The sequence below is a fragment of the Cyclopterus lumpus genome, chromosome 4 (genome assembly GCF_009769545.1).
Source record: "Cyclopterus lumpus isolate fCycLum1 chromosome 4, fCycLum1.pri, whole genome shotgun sequence".
NCBI classification, from domain to species: Eukaryota; Metazoa; Chordata; class Actinopteri; order Perciformes; family Cyclopteridae; genus Cyclopterus; species Cyclopterus lumpus.
Genome location: NC_046969.1, coordinates 23,418,521 through 23,440,957, shown reverse-complemented (window position 1 = coordinate 23,440,957; position 22,437 = coordinate 23,418,521). Strand labels below are relative to the sequence as shown.

The 22,437-nt window shown below is 45.5% G+C and overlaps 1 protein-coding gene across 5 annotated transcripts in view; it reads right to left on the bottom strand.

Moving 5' to 3' along the window:
- si:ch73-63e15.2 (protein strawberry notch homolog 2) overlaps window positions 1–21,697 on the bottom strand; it is a 52,009-nt gene extending 30,312 nt beyond the window's left edge. Inside the window, exons 1-6 of one of the 5 annotated variants that reach the window (XM_034531501.1) lie at window positions 21,522–21,697; window positions 10,110–10,237; window positions 9,964–10,012; window positions 9,063–9,296; window positions 8,184–8,272; window positions 3,632–3,755 (exon numbers count right to left, since the gene is read on the bottom strand). In XM_034531501.1, the coding sequence (XP_034387392.1) occupies window positions 3,632–3,755; window positions 8,184–8,272; window positions 9,063–9,170 (321 nt within the window). In that variant the 5' untranslated portion in view covers window positions 9,171–9,296; window positions 9,964–10,012; window positions 10,110–10,237; window positions 21,522–21,697. Of the gene's footprint in view, window positions 1–3,631; window positions 3,756–8,183; window positions 8,273–9,062; window positions 9,297–9,963; window positions 10,013–10,109; window positions 10,238–20,756; window positions 21,083–21,521 lie in introns of those variants that run through there. The other 4 variants (XM_034531505.1, XM_034531504.1, XM_034531500.1 and 1 more) reach the window with 4 other exon arrangements.
- Between the last annotated feature and the right edge of the window lie 740 nt (window positions 21,698–22,437).

The following is a 22,437-nucleotide window of genomic DNA, read 5'->3' as shown; positions in this document are numbered from 1 at the left end:
GGTGCACCTATTAACAACCCTTCAAATGAAGCTTTAACTTTCTCCTTTAAACGATACGAGTGTTGGAGCACCTCAGATGGAAGTAACTGAGAAATACCGACATATTCTAATCATCATCGGCGTGCCGCGAGAAAGAAGTCAGGGGAAACTTATCGACTTATTGATACCGATTTTTTCTTTTTTTTCTTGTAATTTATTTAAGTATTTGGCGTCTTGAGAAGCAATTGGATTCTGGAGGAGAATTGCTTAAAAATGTTATGGGTGTGCAAAAAAAAAAAAAAAAAAAAAATAATAAGGAATGCAATCATGGATCAGCTGGAGAGTCTGTGGAGTCGCAAAAGTCAACGCATGATTGGACCGTAACCCGGGAACGAGTGGACCATCTGCAGCAGGACTCTGTGGACTAATTGGGTCTTTTTTGTCTGTGCGGAGGTTCAGGTTCTTCATACGTCCACGTGGGTGCTCTGGGATTCTCCCACTTTAAAAAAGGGATACTGCACCTCTATCACCTGAACCATTAATCTCCAGCTGGTTTGCTACTCGCAGTGAGGACGGTCTAACGGCCGAATGGACCTTCAGGGTTTTGGGTAATGAAGTATGCGGCAAATAAAGTGATTCCTGGAAAGTGTGTGTGTGTGTGTGTGTGCGTATAGTGAGAGGAACCGGATCGAGAAACAACGAGAGTATGCAGCAAGTGATGAACACTGTGAATATCCCTAAATGTGCCTCAGTGTGTGTACATACATAGAGTTGCAGTGCAGTGTGTGTGTGTGTGTGTGTGTGTGTGTGTTTGCAAAGTACCGTTCAGTTTTTGAGGTTAGCCAGAGTTAGTGAATGAGTTCTGTTTTTTCTTTCTTTCTTTCTTGTCTTCTAGTGAGTTTTCATTCTGGTCACAGAATTTCGATCCACAAATGAGCAAAAGGTGAGACAGGTGTGTGCACGCGCGTCACCGTGGAAACGCGAAGAATTAACCCATCGAACCAGAGTGAGTACGTTAGTCTGTTCAGACTTCAGGTTAATGGAGATCAGAAAACATGGCGAGACATTTTGGTCAGAGTTTCCACTGTTTATCTAAATTCCAACGCTGTGTTTTCATAATGCTTTATTTTAGGGAATGATTAGTTTCCCAGTAACTCCCAAGAAAAGGATTTAACGCGTAACTTAAATATACACACAAACACAACATGTGGCTCAATTTAGAGATAAATATCCCCGTCCACGTGTCTCCTTACAATGTGCGGGGAAGGCCGTGCAAACCAAAAGAGGCTTCACCAACGACTCCACGGCTGTAAACCGAAACAAGGACATAAACACGGCGAGCGGGGGACGACAAACAAACAATCGCCCGGCCGCGTACAGGCCGAGCGTCTTCAGCTTTGCCAACGAGAAGCGCTGCTCTATATTTGCAGGATGGGAAGGAAGAAGAAGGAAAAAAAAGAAGAAGAAAGAATTTGGGCACTTGGTCGGCATGCCGCGGTGATGGTGCTAGAAAGAAAAGTGGAGCATGAAGAAAAAAGAAACGGGTTATTCTGGGTGTGAGGTGGCGGATTAGTCATGATGACCCCGTGACTTACATTTTCTGCCTCACGTGGTTGGGAGGAGCGTCCAAAACCCAGAAAGAACAGCTGAGAAAGCACAACACAAGCACAGAACGTCTCTCTCCCTCTCTCTCTCTCTCTCCCTCCCTCCCTCTCTCTCTCTCTCTCTCAGACACCATCACATTCCACGCCTCCGCTGCCGGGAAACCAAAACTTGCTGACGCCGAGGCCTCACTTCAACTAAACTACATAAGAAACGGCAACGGTGAAGTCCGGCGTTGCAAAATACGCAAACCCAAACAAGTGCGACGTTATCACGAACACTAGTAATTACTCCCTTCCCGGAAAGGGAGCGATGGCCACACGGACTACAACAAGCTAAATGTGAGGGGAAAAAAACTAGGGAAACCCCACGTGAATCACAAAATCCCTGCCGAGCTTCACAAGGCTGACGCGTCGCTTTCTTGTGGAAAAGAAAAAAAGGCCTCCACGTGTTCTTTGTTCTTCAAAACCCCGGCGGTGTGTGTGCGCTTCATCCTATGTTGCTTGTTGTCAACAACAAGCTAGCACATGTTACAAAATGGGTCTAATTAGGCCTCGAAATGGACATCGACAAACACATGTCGTGATCAGGAGGCTCAACAACAATTTGGAAATGAGTAAACACTACCATTCAGAACTTATTGTAATGTGCACGTGGAAAGTTTCTAACTTAATTTGGCAAAAGAAACATCAAATTTCACGAAAATATAGCCGTGAGCTTTTTCATCAAACCCCCCCAGGCTGTGAGACGCCAGAGAAACTCAAAAATAAAAACTCAAACTCGGCAGTTTAGAAACAAAAAAAAAAAACATCCCTCGATGCTAAATTGGCTCATTTATAGTATTTTGAGGTTCATCTTACGAACGGCATTCCCTCGTGCTTTAGAATGAATTAAACGTAAAAAAGGGTATTATTGCAGTCTTACAATCCGTGTATTTAAATAATACAAGGAACCTTTTTTTCTGGTCATTTGCCACCGTGGTTTCTTCATCCAGCCATGTTTCATAGCGGTTTTATTCATAGAAAAACAAGGAATACACGAGACGACAAACAGCACTTTAAACCGTTTTAAAAGTATTCGGGGGAAAAGACGGAAAAAAACAAACATAATCAAGCTAAGAAATGCTGTTTCCGTCCTTTATTATCTACCGCTCTGGCCTCGCGTTGAAAGAAACACCCCGATAGGCGTGAACCTCTCTACCGTCAGACAATCATAAAGGGTGGAAACTGCTTTATGATTAGCATGACCGCCTTTCTTTAAAACGTCATCATCATAGCATATTTCTTTTGGTTGGACGGACGCAGGAAGAAGAGGCAAAATGCAAATTAGGGCGAGTAATCGACCTGGAATGGCGAGGTGAACACACACACACACACACACACACACACACACACACACACACACACACACACACACACACACACACACACACACACACACACACACACACACACACACACACACACACACACACACACACACACACACACACACACACACACACACACACACACACACACACACACACACACACACACACACACACACACACACACACACACACACACACACACACACACACACACACACACACACACACACACACACACACCCTTCACTTTGCCGTCCACGTCTGACAAGTATGCACCTTAGAATGAACGTCCTGGTCTTACAGCTGAGGGGTAATCCCAAAGACAGACCTTTACAGCAGAACATCTGACGTTGTGGACTCGCGCCGCTCTCTGAAGATTGAAGTGTGAGAAGGACGTCAAAATTACAGCGTGCCATCAATGACATGCCCGGACGGGAACGGGGCAGGCCCCCGCCGCACTCGTCTAGACAACGCTAGCCTTTAATCAGGCTGCTTTAGTTGGTAAATTAAGCCGAGCTGAAGACGCACGGAACGCAGGATGAAAGAAGTGGGCGGGGGAGGCACGGTCCTTCCCTCTGATGAGCAAGACAGAGAGGGATACGGACGGGACGCGTCCGACGCATCGGCACCAAAATGTCTCTGTGTTACTTGAAAAAGCAAACAACGTGAAAAACGAACCTGGGGGAAGTCTCCATTCCTAGGGAGGTTGAGGCTGGAAAAGTCCACGTCGGGGAATCCCGAGTACATGTCCATGTGCACATCCGGAGTGGTGGTGGTAGTGCTGCTGTTCACGTGGTATTGCCTGTGGAAGAGGGTGGGGGGAAGGGGGGAGGGGGAAGAAGAGCTTTAGTTTGAATGGAGGGGGAAGTAGCAGTTTCACAAGTTTACACCTTTACAGCTGCCAAGTACAACCGGAGCCTTCTATTGCTCTGCAGCGCCGGTAGAGGAATAGAAAGAGTCACCGAGAAGCGTCTCGCGTGATCGCGTTGCAGTCAGAACCGAAGAGGAGGAGAAGGTCTTTTTTTTTTTAAAACACCTGATGGACTCTCAACGCCTTCGCTACTGTATCGCGTCACACAAGCGCAACAGGTGAGAACACGTTCAGTTCTGTTTGCGTGTGGGCGACGGTTTGATAATCAACTTGTGGGATGGCCCGATGCCAGCGGAGAGAGACGCAGTAAATCAAAGCGTCTACCTCGGGTGTCAAAGACACAAGTGGCGTACAACCAGTCAGACCGGCAGGAGGGAGTGAGAGGCTTTAAAGAAGGGGAAGGAATAAAAGAAGATTACGTGAGAGTGAGACGTCTACAGGAAGTCAAAGGAATAAGAGAAGAGCAGCTCCTACCCGCTTTGAAGACAACAGGTCCAGCTTAACCCCCGGAGAGCATTCCCAACACGAGCAAACAGTTTCTGTTTCAAGTCGACAATAAAGAGAGTCACTCATTACGAAAGTAAAACCAACCCCCGGTTTGGAGGTGGCACTTCCACCGTGCACCGATGCCCTCCCACCGTTGTTAACAATCCAATCGTGCGCCAGGGAATCGGGGCTCAAGAGGGATTGGAGCTGGGCTCACGGGATTTGGCACTAGGCTCTGGACCCGCGGGCCAGAGATCAGCGAGACCGATTGATTTAGGTTTGAAAACACACCCGAGAGGATGAAAAGGCGGCCCTGAGCCGGTGCACAGGAGCCGGTCTCGGAAACACACATGGCTCCTTTTCCTTTCCCCAAACAACAACGCGGCAACATTTGTTAATAAATACCACTTGGGGTAATTTTTTTTTTCTTTCTTCGGCCCCACGACGATACGACAGTGACATCATCACAGCAGAGGTCCTGGCAGGCCGGCGTCAGCTGCTTTCCAACAACGCAAAGCTGGTTTTGTGGCTCTCGGCCAAAAAAGCAGCTGATTGACGTTGTGTTCACGGAAGGCGCCGCATACGACGTAGCCCGAAGCGTGTTATTGTTTTCACGTCCTCTTAATTAAAAAAAAGAGGACACACCAGACAGGCATGCAATAATGAAACCTTTACGGATATACCTTTTTTTTCTTTTCTTCTTCTTTCATTTCCTGATAGACGTTGTTTTGCTTTATTTGTTGACGACTTCATTATAAAAAGGGGGCTTAAGAGTGTGCATGTTACCGACATGACAATGTGGGGCAGTCATGAGGTTTGAATACCCCTCTTCAAAACACACTTAACTAGCAACTAACCAACATCGGCCTGCAGTAGGACAATAACATGAAAAAATTAAGCCCAAATTGAAAAGATAAATAAATAAAAATCATTCTTTCCACGTTAAATAAGCAGGGATAATACATGCATATAGGACTTGAACGGGACATAGAAATACTTTAAGTCCGCAAAATTCCACTCAAATAAATAACTATATATATACTGATAAAAGAGAGTAACTTATAGAGCACGACGATACTGCTCGGGTGGGTTTTTAAAACAACGTTCGTCTTTCAGGGTGGATTTTCTGTTCAGATTCCAGTTTTAAGAAGCCATGAACTTTTAACTGCTGTGGAACTTTTCAGGAGCAACAAACAAACAAACAAACAAACAAATACATTTTAAAAAAAAGCTCAACCACCGGCCCCTCGTTGCATTTTGGTGTTGTATAAATATGTAATAACCATCTTGTCCAAGTAGTCAAAACAGGCAGGAGGACTTATCCCAAATGTTTTTTTTCCCCGTCTTACAAACAGAACGATCGTTATTTAAAAAAAAAAAAAGGAAAGAAAACGCAACAACAACGGAACCCTTAAAACAGTATTCCACAGAAATAAATACTAAAAGGCTGTACGGGTTAACAATGACTCATTGTCGAGTTCCAAAAGATTTCCCTGGAAGGACTCGCTCTACCTTACACACGGGTGAAGTCTTAACTCCCATGCAAACAACATTGCGCAATATGGGAACTTTGACTCATGGCGCTGACAAACAGTGGATAGCGGAGAGAAGGAGGCAGGCGACCGGTCAAACCGAACCTCTGGAGCAAAGAACAAAAATCGGAGCTTTCGTGATTGATGATTTTCAGGGTTGGTCGTAGACAATCGGAAATAAAGACGACATTGAAAATATATATATATATATATATATATATATATATATATATATATATATATATATATATATATATATATATATAGAAGCGGATTTATGGCGCGTTTGTTATTCTTCTGTTGTAAACAAATGGGCTTCTTCCTGGGACGGACCGAACCACAAAGTCGGCCTTATTTTCCAATGAAAAATGTTTTCAAAAAGAGAGAAAATGGAATGGAGAGAACAAGAGGAATATTACCATAATACACCGTGCCGGGCATTTCACTGCACTCCACCGTTTCAGTGTTTTGTTTTGCATGTTCGTGTTTTGCATGTGGTGGGGATGAACGCGATGAGGACGTTCACATCCTGACCAGTAAACACCAGGAGCAAACGGTCCAGAGGGAGTTTTTTTTCTTCTTTTTAAATAAAAGAGAGACGTTTGTTTTTGTTCTCCGACGCGCTTGTTGACTTCCAGTGCAGTCATGACTGTCGGGGAAAGAATTAATCATAACCGCCGGGTTTGATGTTCACATTAGCACGAAGGTCTCTTGTGGGGTTTCTTTTTTGCAGCAGCAGCAGCAGCAGCAGCAGCAGTTCGGTGGCTGCTCCCTCAACATGTAGCCGGTGTGATCGAGTCTCTTCGGCCGTGCACATCGTCAATTAGAGCCTGCGAGTAAAAAAGGAAAAGGCCATCGCCGAGGGACGCCAACAGCTGGTGGGTAACGGACGACCGACGGCGGTCGCGTCCTCTCATCCGTCTCGACATTAATGCCAAAATCTAAATAAAAACGTTGGTTGGTCGAGGGACGTAGAATAATAGTGGTAAAGGCAAGCCAAACGTGAATTTAAGGGGTGTGTGTGTTATTGTGCAGGAGGTTTATAAGTGGCAAATGTGTCGATGCGAGATTGTAAAGCCCTCCGCGGCAAATTAGCGAGTTGGGATTTTAAACCATGCAAAATATATTATCATGCAACACTCTCTTAAAAAAGAATGACTAAATAAATGTCAGGATTTTCAAAAGGCTAGAGTGCCGTGTCGTGTTTTATGACGCCTCTGCTCTGTAAACTCCAGTGCTGTGACCTATAACAGACCGGTTCCTGTTCCGCTAACGCCACACAGTTAAAGAGCCTCTGTGACATTTTTCATCGCTACTCGTGAGAAAAGGGTTTTTTTCGAGCGAGCACCAAAATCGGTGCAACCAGTTCGCACACAGCTTCCTCTCCCCGGCGCCGTGTGACCCTTACTCGCTCCTCCTGCTGCTTGCTCTCAATGGCCCGCGTGAGAAGTTCAATCAATTGCATCCCCGACCTGCGTTAGGGCGAGGCGGTCGTACCGAGCAGCGGCCTGTAGATCGCGGAGAGGAGGAAGGGGAAGAAGAGCCCAGGCTTTCCGATCAGAGCCGTGGTTCTGTCTGGACGCTCGGGAGAAAAAAATAACGGTTAATGCCGACTCCAGACGAGGGCCTTTTACGACAAAACAAACAAAGCCACGCGATGATACTCCGTCACAGGGTGTGCGATAAAGGGTCTTGTAAAACCGGCTTGCCAACCGGAGAACCACAGACCGAAAGAAAACAGCGACGACGGTACAAAACACCACGAACTGAGCCCAACGCTTCCTGCGTTGGCGTTGGGTATCACGCGGGTTTGGTGAAGACTAAAAATCGGGTAATTTTTAGAAGTTTTTGAAATCCAACCTTTAGAATAATCCTTTTTCATTTATATTTCCTTCGACATTTGAGGTAGACGTCTCGGCTGCGTTGGCGATCTGGCATTGGGCCGCCGTTTAAGACAGCGGTCCTGCAGCTCGCCGTATGCGACGTGACGCAGGCCCCCCCCCCCCCCCCCCCCCGAAGCCGCGTCGTTGCTTCCGTCTGCGCGAGACGTTGCGCAGCCTTTGAATTACGCAACCGCGCTCGCATGCAAACACACCTCGTGTGGGAGGGAAAGAGATAAACATCAGCGGTGATGTCATTGTAACAGAGGCGCAGGATGTTGAGATTACACCCCCAGTAAAGCTGTCGCACCAGGACACTCGCTGAAATACCTAATCATTTATATATGTATATACTCATATAATCTATTGAGCATTAATGCATCTTAAAGGATAACAACGTTTACCTTCAGGGGGTGTCACCATGTAAGAACATGAAAAGGTGTCTGTTTGTATTTACTTACTGGTTTCCAGATTGCATAGGGCAGTGTATGCTGTATCCAGCCGGCTGAGAGTAGGATCCCCAGGAATCAGAGGAGGCATATATTGAACTCTAAAAACAGAACAGAAGGGGGAAAAAACGGTCAATTTACATATTTTGTACTTATCCACCAGTCAGTGTCACGATATTTTGAACAATCCGAACTACCCCTTTAAGTGTTGTTGCTTTTAAAAGAGCAGGTGTCCATCACTTCAGTGCAGGAGTCGGGCAGATTTTGGGCATTTCTTTGGTAGATATCATCTCAAATTAAAACTTAAACTGACTTTATTCACATGTAATGTTTCATTACTGTGAGCGCCTAAAGATTCCATTCATCCAAATACTGAAGTGGCAATAGAAATCTAAAAAGGGGGCCGGTAACTTCCAAATAAAACATACACCCCAAACATATGTGCACACATAGATGCCACTAAGTGCAACAACGCAAGTGACGTTTTTATTATTATTATTTGGCCTCACCTACACCTACGAATAATTCATAAGCAGCGGTGCCGAGCATTTCGATACCACGAGTAGGACCACTTCCTTTCCCGCGCACGCCGAGATTGACCGCTCTGCAGACGCCACATTCACAGATGTTCAGACGTCTGTTTTACACCAGACGTAATTGATCCATTTAACCGCAGACTTTTGGGATGGATCCCCGAGCACCCATTCAGAAAACACTACGCGCATCCCAAAAGAGCAAGAGGTCGAATAAACTATCGCAGTTTACTGGAAGGAGTTTATGTAAAAGTGGGAGGGATTAATAATGATGCATTTGCATACACAGTAGAGGCATATGGCTAAATACACTCAAGTAAAAATGCATATGGCCGTTTCAAAAAAACCCATAGCGTACCTCCATGTTAGAGGAGGCCACAGAGAACAAGCTGCTGTCCAGCTGAGGGCCTTCTGGATGCAGGTAGTTCTCCCCGTCCATGGCCAGCGCTGAGGGGAGGGTGGGCATCAGACCGCGGCTTCACACATGACCAGCAGCTGATTTAGGCGACGTACCCTCCGACCAATCACCGGCGCGCGCTGGCTGTGTCCGAGATAGTGCTTCGTTCTAACAATGGCAAATGCTTTCCATGACCTGAGGAAGACAGGATATAATATGGATGGATGGAGAGGGGAAGGGGAGGGAGAGAGAGAGGGAGACATTAGAGGAGTTGCAGGGAATTTGTTCAAGTGGGGGAAAAAAAAAAGTCTCTTTAATAGACTCGGAAAGTCACATTATGCCAGAGTACCAATAAATATATGTGGCTATTCTCACTTCTTTTTAAAAATTTTAAAAAAAAAAGACTTTCCACCAGCAGCGCCCTCATTGAAGAGTAAAAAAAGAGCTTAAAATGAGGATTTAAAAGTGGAACTTTATGAAAAACTGATTAATATAGGCTCAATTCAAAATGTTGCGCAACACTTTGAAATTAAGAAGGAAAAAAAAGTCATCATAGAGCAGGCAAAAAAAAAAGGAATTGGAAAGCCAAAGAAGTCTGCAGGTACAGTCAATTAAAGATGTCGATTCAAAATGTATGAACATAAATCAATTACTTTTATAACATGAAGCACAATAGGCAAATAATTGGTCGTCCTTCTCCAATTCAGTCACCACACGGACACCATTCATCAGAGGACCAATTAAAATGCCAGCAGGAGGTCCACAACGGAGCGCAGAGGGGAAAAAAGGCCTACAAGTAAAGCATACAGTGTGTACGTGGCGGCGAGTCGACATATGGCGGCGTAGCACCGGCACAACTCACCCCTCCGTCGGTGCAGATGGTTTTATTTTGTGTTTATGAGCATGTTGCCCTAAAGTCCAAAATTCAGAAGCATTACTATAGCAGCAAACAGCTGCACGCCAGACAAAAGATATACAGCGGAGCAATGGAGTCCCTGTCGTCCTCACCGAGCAGCCCCGTGCTTTGTTTACGTTGTAACCGGTGGAGATCCCGGTGTGCGCGCCTCCACTGGGGGATTGGGGGTCACTCTGCATGAGGAGGTTACCGTTGACAACGGCCGCCCAGCCTTGGGTGCCTGTCGTGGAAGCGCAGTCAGGCAGCGGTTCGTTTGTGTCACTAACAGAGTGTGTGTGTGTGTGTGTGTGTGTGTGTGTGTGTGTTACGGCTCACGCTTTTCATGCACCATAAAATGACAGGTTGGACCAGCTAGACCAGAATGTCTGGACTTCAACAACAAGCTCCCCACGGCTGTCCGTCTCTCTTTCACACACACACACACAAACACACACACACACGCGCGCATCTAATTTAAAACCTATATAAAAACATATATAATCAGGGGGAGGGGGGGGGGGGGTTGGCAGGTTAAAACCTAATGTACTTGCGATTATGTCATACAGTCTTATATTGGGCTTAGGAGATTGCCTCTCCCACTCTCGACTCCCTTAGGCCTTCAAGCTTGACGGCCGACGCCGTGACAAGCGAAGACGGGCAAAACCGTTGGAATCCGGCCTTCGGATTCACAGCCGACGTTGTAAAAAGTACGGACTCGGGAGTTAAAAGGCCTGCGAGCGATCGACTCCCAGCAGACAAGAGAGACGGGAAAGAGACGGCGAGGCCATGAAAACTACAAAGACGATATATTAAGGGTGAAAACATGTAGGAATATTGTAATCTGAACTTCATTCAGTATCAGTATCAGTATCAGTATCAGTATCTCTCTCTCTCTCTCTCTCTACTCTTGCCAGTCAACATTTTGTAAATGTGAACCTTATTTAATGCAATAAAAAGGACCAGCTCGCTCTTTTGTGGGAATCAATTTTTTAAATCTTAGATCTTTTTGGTTCGCGTTTTACATTTACAGATTTTTGCCTCTTCAATCTGTCGGAATAAATTAGACGCACTCCTCTTTATAATAACGGGGGGAATCTGACCACGATGACCTACTTTCTTTCTGAGACGGTTTCACAGAAGAGACCAAAGTGACTCTGGCAGCGTGTTGTGCCGCTGCCTGACGCTGAGACGTTATGACAGTAGAAATGTCACAAAGTACGCTTTAGCGCACTTTTACTACGTGTAGCTTAGACAATGGATCCGTTTCTCTGAGATATATACGAGAGCATCAATAAAAAAAACACGTTTTTTAAATGCAAAACCACACCATCTTGCGAGGGGAACACGCACATAGACTTCTCCAGCATTTCCGTCAAAGCTGGTATAAAAAAAATGCAATGTTACCCTCCCAGCCTGCAAAAACCTCACAAATATCCTACAAATATCCCCACTTTGGCCGCCGGATCAACCCGATCTCTCGGCACCCTGCGCGTCTGTGGAATGTCAGTCTCACCCCCCCCCCCCCCCCCCCCCCTTTCCCCTCCCCCTTTGCCCCCAAACTAATCAAACTGGTTACCTTCCTTCCTGTCTCCCCCCCTTCATTCCTTCCTCCAGTTTGCCCCCAATCTGAAACATAGGCCAGGCGTGTTCACTGGGGACAAAGCTGAGGTAATAAATCCTAATGGAGTTCATGCCGGTCTAAATAAGAGAGCCTTTGTGTATCTGAGTGTGTGTGTGTGTGTGTGTGTGTGTGTGTGTGTGTGTGTGTGTGTGTGTGAGAGAGACAGAGACCTGACCCAGCATATTCACCGCTCGCATAGCCGATACACATAAAAGGGAAGGCCATTTCACCCTCAAAGAACCAGTATGACACTGTCTGGGTGAGGTTGAAGCCCGACTCGAAAGAACCTTCTAGGCAGGAGGTCTCAGGCAGACGGATATTAGATACCTCTTGAATATGTACGCACGGCCTCCAGCCTGCGACGTCCAGGTTAAAAGCAGGGACCGGAAAGCAAAGCGGCTCGGGGGCAGTCGGGGGCAGTGTGTTTTCGAGAACCTTGTGAGGTCCCCCCCCCCCCCGCGTTGGTGCTGAAGAATTGTACGCCATGCAACACCCGGAGGACGTCGACCTCTCGGATGTATCGAGGGTTCTCAAGCGCAACGCCAGTCGATCTGCGTTAAAAAAAAGCCTCGATATATTTCATCGCCGACCTTTTTTAACACGCAAGGAACGACTGGATCAATGTGTAACACCAGAGCTGGGTTCACAATGACGACCCCCTCATCTAAAGCATTTATGTAACAGACTACCTACTATAAAAGAATATTTAAAAAGAGCACAGAGAGGGTAAGGAGGGTGAAAAAAGAGAGTGAGAGAAAGCGAAAGTGCGGTCGCACTGCAAGTGGGTGAGCAAGAGAGAAGAAACTAAACTCACACTTTTTCTGTGTTTTTTCCCCCCTGCGGTTCATGTGATGTATATGAAACTACAGTTGTCAAGTCTCTTGAGTCATCACATCAAGGAATTATTCCGTGACAGCAATCAAAAGAAGAAAAAAAAATATGCACATGGCACTATACCAGTGCATGCAAAAGCCAGAATACATAACTGCCCAGTAATACCGCAGTGGTGGTAGTGGGAGCATAACATTCCTCAGCCGGCAGAATAATTTGATCAATAAATCTGACGTGCTGAAGACACACCAGTGCTGCTCCGGAGCAGCCAGGCGCTGTCATTCCACCCCCTCCCCCTCCTTCGTAACCACGTCACCCACCAGGACCATGCCAGTTGCTGTCTCTTAGCAACAGAAAAATGTCCGCTGCTGTCTGTCCCCTGTTACCGACCCCCCCCCCCCCCCCCCCCCTACACTCGTCCAGTGTGCCTCTGAGGATAATCGATACTGATCACTGCAAGACTGGTCCCACGTATCTCCTTCCTGTAAGGCCTCTCATTACCGGGACCCCCACCACCACCACCACCACGACCACCACGACTCCTCCTCAAAACCACTAAAAAAAAAAATTGGGTGGTGATCATAGGGAATACCTTTTTTATTCAACGTTCATGTTTTTGTTGTTCGATGAAAGAATAAAGTTCTACTCACAAAATGTAAAAAATGTCATTTTTAAAAGTTGTATTATAAATGTTTGCATGCATGTCTGCTTATGACAAGGTAAATACAGTTAAATTACCCCAAAATGTTCAGTTTATTCCCGTGGAAAGTTTCCAACTTTGAATATTCCCGGAATTTTGCAACCCTGGCGATATGGGAGAAAAGAAAACAGAAGATAAAGGAACACGAAACACAAGGGAGACGAGGAGTCGGTTCCCCAGAAAGTGTCACACATAGCACTGCATGGTTATTTTTAAAAAAAATGTGTCTCTCGCTTAGTCAATATCTGGATTTATAGTCAGTGTCAAGACAGCGAGGCAAAAATTTGCATGTTTTATATGCTGAAGAGGATATATTGTTTAAACAAAGAGAGAGAGACTCTTTTGCAGCGTAATCTGTTAATTACTTCAAAAGGTTACTGCTGTGTTTTGTACAACCCCCTCCCGTGTGTGTGTGTGTGTGTGTGTGTGTGTGTGTGTGTGTGTGTGTGTGTGTGTGTGTGTGTCTCTCTCTGGGTGGTCTGTTGCAAAAGCTCACTGCAGGGAGATTAGACCATTTCATGTGCAGTATTTGTGCACTACGCGCTGAACACGCCAAAATACGGGCCAACTTCTCTGTGTAGAAGGACTGCGAGATTTTAGTGACGTTAGAAAACGGTATTTCCAGCGACGCGGCCACCACATTTGAGGCGAGCGGTTGCCCTCGGCGCCCCCCCCCCCCCCGTGATTCACCGTTCCGGTCCGACAGACACGCAGAGGTGAACAAGCGGCGCTTCAGAATACACAAGATGTGCGTTTGCACGTGACGTGTGTGCTGCGAGAGGCCGCCTTGGTCCTGGTGGCCTTCGGAGAGCGGCGGCGGGCGCAGAGCACATGGGGATCATCCTGGGAAGTGTGACTTCCTTAAGCTGCTAAATCACGATTAACTCTCACGAGGAGAACAAACCTCCCTGCCGAGCGCGTGCAACATCTCACTCCCAGATGCACATGTGGAGTGTCGCTGCATAATCATACTTCCACATACGCAACTAAATAAGTTGTGCATTTGCACGTAATGAATTCCCCTTGGTGCGTAAAAAAAAAACATGCATGCATGCATTCCTTTAAATGCAGTGAGGGCAGGGCGTCAACGGCCACATTCCTCCTGCGCAGCCAACATGACAGTTTACACTTTGTGCACGTGAAGCTGATGGAAACCGTTCATCAAGCCGTTGTCACTCGTGTGGACATAACGTGGCGTCCATTGACCTCGGGGGGGGGTCAAGTGCAGAGCAGGCGCTTGCTGAACGAGTCACACAGGAGGAGTGAGCGCTTGGTACACTCTCCCCCCCCTCCCGTCGTAATCTGCATCCGTCTTCTCGACTAACAAGCCGGCCGACTAGGATCATTCAATCCGATGCACGAACGCTAGCTCATCACCGCTCGGGAGTCCATCGGCGTCACCGGTAATCAGGTTAGGTCTGATCGAGGCCCAGCTGACTTACACCCCCGCGGCACGGCAAGGGGGCTTTTAGTTGGTTACGATTAAAAAGGAACAAGTTACTTCCCAGGGAAACGCAGGGCCCGGTCATTTAAAAAAAACAGCCTCCATTATTAATTAGCACCCCCAACACAAAAGGCCTCTCTACTTGCCACACGCACACAAATGGAAGGACGTGGACATCGGGTATCAATCTGTTCCCGTGCACACAACCACTATTTTCCATTCGGTGTTACAGACATTGCCATAAAAGGGGTGGCGGGGGGTGGGGGCCGTGGACAGCCCAGTGACCGGTTAGGACACGAGATGGAGAACAATGATCGAATGACCGTGTAACCGAATCTACTGTCTTATCAAAAGCCGGGAAATGGAAACAAATTGGGCGTTTTAAGAGGCCCTTGGTTATTGCATTTCGCTCGTTCAAATATTTATCAAAAGAGGCTCTCTGGGCCGGGAACACGGCGAACAAAAGCTCCGTCATTCGAATGACTGGGTCTGACTGTAAGGCAGTGCCCAAACATGTCGTTACTTCAAAAGGAAATAACTATTCATCACAATTAAGATTGTCATTAAACCCGGCAATTCGGCACCAGTTTTCGCCCCCCCGTATGATAAATATCTCTGTTGCCCGCTAAACACCAGCGGAACGAGACGTTAAAAAGTGATTTGTCCTTAAATGGGGAGCTTAATCAAGCTCCCGTGGCTCAGACGGTGCCTTTGTTTGTGGTAAAGAAAGAACGGCGAGGGCAGAACAGAGTTTGAAGGCCGTGGCAGAGCGCTTGCAAAGTGCAGAGGAGTAGAAAAGAGATCCCCAAACACAGGTTTGCACCGGATCGGTGGCACACTGATTTTAGGAGCACATCCCTCTACTTCCACCAGCGGCACCGGCAGCCCCCACCAGAAATAGATCAAAGGCCGACTTGATCAGAGAGAAAGATCCACTTAGCCGCCACGTTTTCCTCTGACATCTAATTTCCTCAGAATAGAACACACGCTAGCCCCAGTGCGGCTCTCCGACACTTTTTTTTTTTTTCCGCTCTTGTTCAACGACTCACCCGAACAGACAATAGTTTACGTCACCGAAACCGAACACCGGGAGCCGGACACATGGGCGATAGTTAAAACGGGTATTTTTTTTCCATCAATGTTTCAGTCTAAGCAGGTGGTAAGAAGGGCTAACAACACATGACGTGCACACGTTAAAAAATAAAATAAAAATGAATACAATTACAATTAAAGCCCTGTGTTTTTTTTGTGGCCTCTCAAATATGTTGTCTTAAAAACGGACATTATAATGCAGTATTTCTGTCAAGTTCTGATCAGATTACCTCTAATTGCAGTGAAATAACAAAACTAAAACAAAAAAGTAAAAGCAACGTTGCTTTTTAATGTACAAACATGAGCCCAGAAACCCACACCGCTCCACCGCAGAGTGCTGTAGGGAGGATGTATTTTTGGTTAGCGTCGCACTAGTTCCCCTAATAATTTTTTTTTTAAAAGACAATGTGATTATTCCATTAGATTTATTTTGGGATTATTGCAGAAAATAAGGTCTGGCGCAAGCAACATGGCTGTGTGTAAGTGTTTATGATGTTTTCATCAGCAAGATAATCTTCACAAGTAAACCACTTTTACAATTTTTAAAAAGGCATGAATGCAATGGAAGTAGAAAGCTAACTGAACTACACCACAGTCACATGACTTTACGTCAGCAGCACGACGCTAAAGACAGTTTTAGTCGTCTCATTCAGCCACTTTAAGTCATTTAAAAAAGCTCCAGAATTCACACGTGGGGGATAAATACCACGCATTTCATATTGTAGAACAAAAATCTCCATAGTGTATGTTTTAGAGCAGACTTTATTTCAGGCCTCTATGCAAAAAAACATTTAAAAAAAAAGACAATGCCTTCAAGACGAGGGCACCGGAAGAGCACAAATGATAAAAACTAATTTCCTGGTTGTAGGACTCATTCCTGCTGCAGTCAATACTGGTGTCATCCCAGGACACATATCTTCTCAGTGGCATTGCCTACTTCTTCCCCAGTTCCATCACTACCCACCTCTCTTTTGTTTTTGTTTGACGGCCTGTCGTTTCCCTATATTTCCATCACAATCCCTCTCTTGTCCTGTGCCAGCAATGTCCTTATTTTCCTTATGCTCATTTTTCTTTCTTCCCCCCCACCCTCACCCAGCATGACCCCTGAGATGGGATTCTGCTGCCAATTGGAGGCAGCTGGTTCCTTGACTCTGAATATCTCCACCCCCGATCCCCAACCCTCCCAGTCAAGAGTCAAAACAATGAAAAGAAGAAAAAAATCTGATGCACAATTTCACTAAAAAAAAATTTCACTAAAAAGCAACACACATAATTCTGCGAGGGAAAGCTGCCAGAATAAGTGTTTTAGTTCCCTGTAGTTTGGATTTGACAGGCGGCGGACCAGACAGTACTTTGCTCCGCACAGACTGACCTCCCCTCCTCTGGCGGGGTCGGGCCTACGCTGCCCCACATACCCACAGCGCCGGTGCCGGTGCCACTTTGCTATGCTAACTTCAGTTCAAGCCAGTTCATCCCGTCTGGTGTCGACTGAGGCCGCTATCGCACTCTTGGGAGAGTAGAACCATCGCGAAAGAAAACTAAATGGGCACAATTGGTTCTAGCGAAATGTATGAAAAAGATTTATTATAATAAATTGGTTAGATAACTTAAGTGGTGGTGGAAAAAGAACAGAGGAGTTTTAGACAGAATTTCATATTGAGGCGTTTCCTCAACCCCACAATAAGATGGAAATTGCCCTCCAAAAAGTATGAGAAATGCCAATGTCAATAAACGTATCTTTTTATTGAAAATGTACTGCACTGTCTTAGTCTAGTAAAAATAAATAAAAATAAAGTGTGGTAATTCTTGCCAGCAGTCATTCTCCTCTGGCTCTAATCCATTTAATCTTCTCACAAGTCCCACCTCCATGAGTGTGAAGGATCGGTGGAAGTCACAAAACAAAATTAACTGTTGCCTCACTTGAAAGGAACAAAACCACACACACACACACACATTCAATTGGACCATATACTGTAAGATACGATCTTTTAAAAAGGACAAAGATAAGTTACGACAAGTAAATAACGGAATGACGAAGCAGGTTCAAATGAAACGGAAGAGGATTACCAATACAAATGGACCGATGTGTATCTCTTTCCCTAACGGACACATTTTAAATAAATATCCTGGGGATCCAGCTATTGCGAGTCTTCTAGTAAACAAGAATGGTCAACATTTGCTCGTACTGTTGACTGATGAACTTCACTAAAGCCGAGGCCTTTGGCTATCCTGTAACGTATATATGTAGCAGGAAAATTACATTTAGAAATGCAAATTGCACTTCTTTTAAATAAGTCCATCACTTTCCACAATGACAGCATGCTTTTTTTTCCTCAATGGTGTGGTGTGCAGTGACTATATCTGCTGACACTCTATCCTTCCACCAAGGCAGGTGGGGGGGGGGGGGGCAGTGATAATATGGACGGGGTCTGGGGTTTCTAGTGAGACTGCTTCCACCACTCAACCTTACTTTTGTTACAGTAAAGGGATTTGGAAACATTTGCGGTGAAGCAGTGGTCTACAGGCGAGGTATTGTTTTTTTTTTTTAAAAAGGTCTCTTTCTTTTGAAACACCCCACGCATTTAAGAGTTTACTTTGGTTCCCTTTTGTTCCAGTCTCATCACGGCCGCTTAAAAACACAGAGAGGATGTAACTTCAGATGATGTTGGGGAGGTAAATAGTGCACGTGTGACCACTATACAAACCCCATTAAACATTTTACAGTCCAGTGCCTTTAAAATAATGTTTTTCCCACTTTGCCCGTTGGTTCTAAATCCGAGCCGATAACCGAAACGGCGACACACAAGGTATTCAGTCGCCCATCAATGTGGACGTCCAATATTTCTCTCAAATTTCCTTCCTGGATGAGTTTCATTAAATATATCATTGTTTGCTTTTCCCAAGGAGGGATGTCGACACACCTATCGCACAGAAAAACCACAAGGTGAGGAATGCCAGAATGTTGCACGCTCGCCTGCGTTACTGTCATCCCTCACGGAGCTCTTATGTGGCTTGGGAGGGATCCACATAGCCTCCAGGTCTGGATACTAGTTGGGACACGGGAGACTCAAACAGCCCATTGTAAAGGACCCCGTTTGTTTCTTGTCCCAGTGTAGAAGTGAACAGTATGGCCCCATATTCCCAACAACCGCCCCTTGTTCTTTCACTCTCTTTCGGACCAAACATCCATGTTATGTTTAATACATGGAACTATTATCTAATGAAGGCCAGATTCCAGGAAAGCAGGAACTGAATCAAACATATTACCTAACCCCACCCCCAGATTCCCCTCCTCCACTCCACGTTTTTCACTTTCACTCTAATCAGACCACGGGCCATAAATTAGATTTATCACTGGCACCAATTGGGAGAGGGGAGGGTAAAAAAGCGCTAGCAAAAAAAGGCAGGGAGAATGGAGGCCAATTCACAAAGAGCAGGGGGGCGGGGGCACGAGCCACAGATCACAGCTGTGTGAGCTCACACCACCAGTGAGTGCTTCGAAAAACTAACATCCCAAACAAAAACAACAAAGAAAAGAGTATGCCATTTCCTGGTGATAATTATCTTGAATGCATTCAGACCAAACTGGATGATAACGTGAAAGAAAAATGGCCACAATGTTTCTAATCCTGGATCGTGAAACACTCCAAATGTTCTCTTGTGTATCGACCTTACGGTTCCTGTAGGCTCTAAAACAGCGTTATCAACGGATCCAGTGTGTCGTGACCCTCAGAGTCCCCTGCAGGGCAGGCAGCCATAAATTGTCTGACACAGTGGTTAGAAAAAGGAAAATTAGAAGAAAGAAGGACAAGCTGTGGAGCAGAAACTTAGCTCTCACACACAAACACTGTTTCGGAACAGCGGGCAAGGCGTTGGCACACATCCAGAAAATATTACACGGCATGCCGGTTGCCAAAAGTAGCCCGTATTACGTTTGTAGAAATATTTCAACCGTTTCGCGAAATACTATTATTTTTTTGAGACCGCCAAAAGACAGAGAAGGGAAAGGAGAAAAAAAAGTGCAGTATCTAAACCAGCCTGACTGTTGCAATTACAAACCTACATTGGGAAAGAGGGAGACATTTGAATGCAAGGGACACCAAGGTTGTTGACTGTCTCACTGGGGTTAAGGGCACTCGAAGCAAAAGACAAAATGTCATTCACTTTAGAGTCACCGAGTAGGACCCTTTGACGAGGAGGGAGAGGATGACACAATTAGAAAAAATAGCCAGCCAGCCACCATGGCAACACACTTTGTCAAGGGCTCTGCATGAGGCCTGTCCATCCAGCCTTTTGGCTGCAGGCACGTTGGAAACTAAAGGGTGAACATTTTGAAGGAAAGAAAAAGAACCAGAGAGGGGGACAGCTTTGTGGCAAACTATTTTCATTGCTCACTTATTCCAGGTGCCCCCAGATATCCCATTGTGTGTGATTTCTGTCATACATCGAGACAACATTTTCCAGCTTATGCATGTATATATCTAACTTCAACAAAAGAAGCAATGAATTTCAAGCAACCCAGTGGCATGTTTACCCTTAACTTAAGTGTTTTTAGTCACATCGCGGTAGCACGGTGGCCTAAGCAGGGGCAGCACTTAAGCCACTTCTTTCTTGGCTTGATGCACAAGCTGCAACAACAACGTTACACCGCCGGCTGCGTGGCCGACCGAAGTTGATTAACGATATCTAACGTCTCTCTCTCCCCCCCCCCGTTATCTCGCAAATGAATGTAACATCACGATAACACTCACACACACGCGCGAGCGGGCTGCATCTCCGCAAAAAGCGTTGCGACAACTACCATCAATTACCCAACTAACTCAATGTGCGCCGATGCTATAATAACGTCGCTAAAAAATAAATTAAAAAAACATTAACGTGCATTGCCTTTTAAAAACTGGCGTTATCTAATATTTCCTCGCGTGTGTATGTTTTACGTACGTTTGCGTGGACTTTGGGCAACGTTTAAAACAGCCGAATAGTGGCAACTCTTTGAAGAAACGGTTCAGGAGGCAGATTAGTCTCCGCGCAGCACAAAGAAAGGCTCTACGTTACACTTAACGTTAGCTTACCGATCGACCGACCAAACGGTGCGTTTAACGAGAAAGATGTCGTCCCCTCCGAAGAATGTCCGACACGTCCACTTCGGTATTTCGAGCAACAACAACAATGGACGTTAACAAAAAAAAATACAGCGACACACGACACCAGTTGGGTAAAACCAGGCATACTTTGGAGGTAGCCAATTGTGTTAGCTAGGTTAGCTTAGCTCGTAGCTCGTTTTTTCTGACGTTGGGTACGCTCGTTTTGCCCGTCGCCAGTTGTTATTGGATTAACGTCTCTACCTAGCTAACGCGTGTTAAGTCTGCGGAGGAAACCCGTAAATTACTTTCCGACAGTGTCGATAACACACTTTGCATCCAGCGTGTTAGTTTGGCTTTTTTTAATAACGTTAAAACGAAATGTTTTGATGAGACATTGACGTGACTAACGCCGACGCGTTAGCTCGCTACTAGCCCCCCGGGGCCCTTTCTTGACGTTAATACACAACAATGCAGACGTACACACACACACACACACACACGGTGTCTCTTGTTAATGTACTACAACCGTCCCAACTTCCCCCTTGGTCTCAACTCAGACCGGGTTTAACCGACACAGTCGCCTAAGATAACGCCAAAACTAAGACGACCGCTGAAGGAACCGGCGCATCCCGTCGTCAAAAACGTGCGCTCCTAGGAGAGGCTGCCCAGGACGGACGCGTCTTGTTGTAAAAAGCAGCTGCCGATGTGTCCGCTTTGCCTTTTAACCAACAATATCCTCCATTTTCCACTTACCGTCGACGCGTTTCTTGTTCTCAATCCGAACCACGGGCACACGGGCGGCACTTTGAGCGAGCGCTCGCGTCAAAGCAACAGAAATCGAGGGTTTTTTTATCCAACTTATTCTCCCTTAGTTGTTTTCTCCACTTCCTGATTGAGACGGTGCCATTTTGAATAGCGAACAAATATATTTCCGCCGCTGTCGTCACGCGCACTGTGCCGCTCGACGATCGCGAGCCAGAGAGACAGCCGGGCCATAAATAGTTCATCGCGGTGATGTTTTGGCACAACTAATCCGATGAGTCAATTCAGAATAAATACATTAAAATGTGAAATAACCCAGTTACAGCTTTGCTATTGGCCCCAATCAACGCGTTACGTAATTATACATTAGCCGTGTAAAATATAAACATGTTACATTCTGTAAATACAATATAAATGTGTTATTATAATGGTGTGTACACTATTAATATGCATCTATAACACTCAAATGCTTATTTTTTGTTATTAAAAACTCATTAAACTCTATGATATCTGGAAATTAGGTCGAGCCTGTATCAGATGTTCACTATTATTTAAATGAGTGCATTATTTATTTCACTAGTCGTATACCTGGAATTGCTCCCTTTAGTAGTTGTTTTCTCTCTTGTTTTTTAGAGACTATGTGGACCTACATTTATTCCACGCACAACACCACTGCTCCGGCAATCACAATCACTCCCACTCCCACCACTAATGATAATAATAATCAAAGCTAATGACTTACTAAGAAACTATGAAAAGAAGCATTATACCACTGCATACAATATCAGATAGTAATGTCCAGGCACAACAGAATAAAGAAAGCGTAAATGGCAACTTGTAAAAAAAAAGGGAGAAGATCATAAAAAACCTTTTGCACAAAAACAAACATGCATGAATATTTAAATGT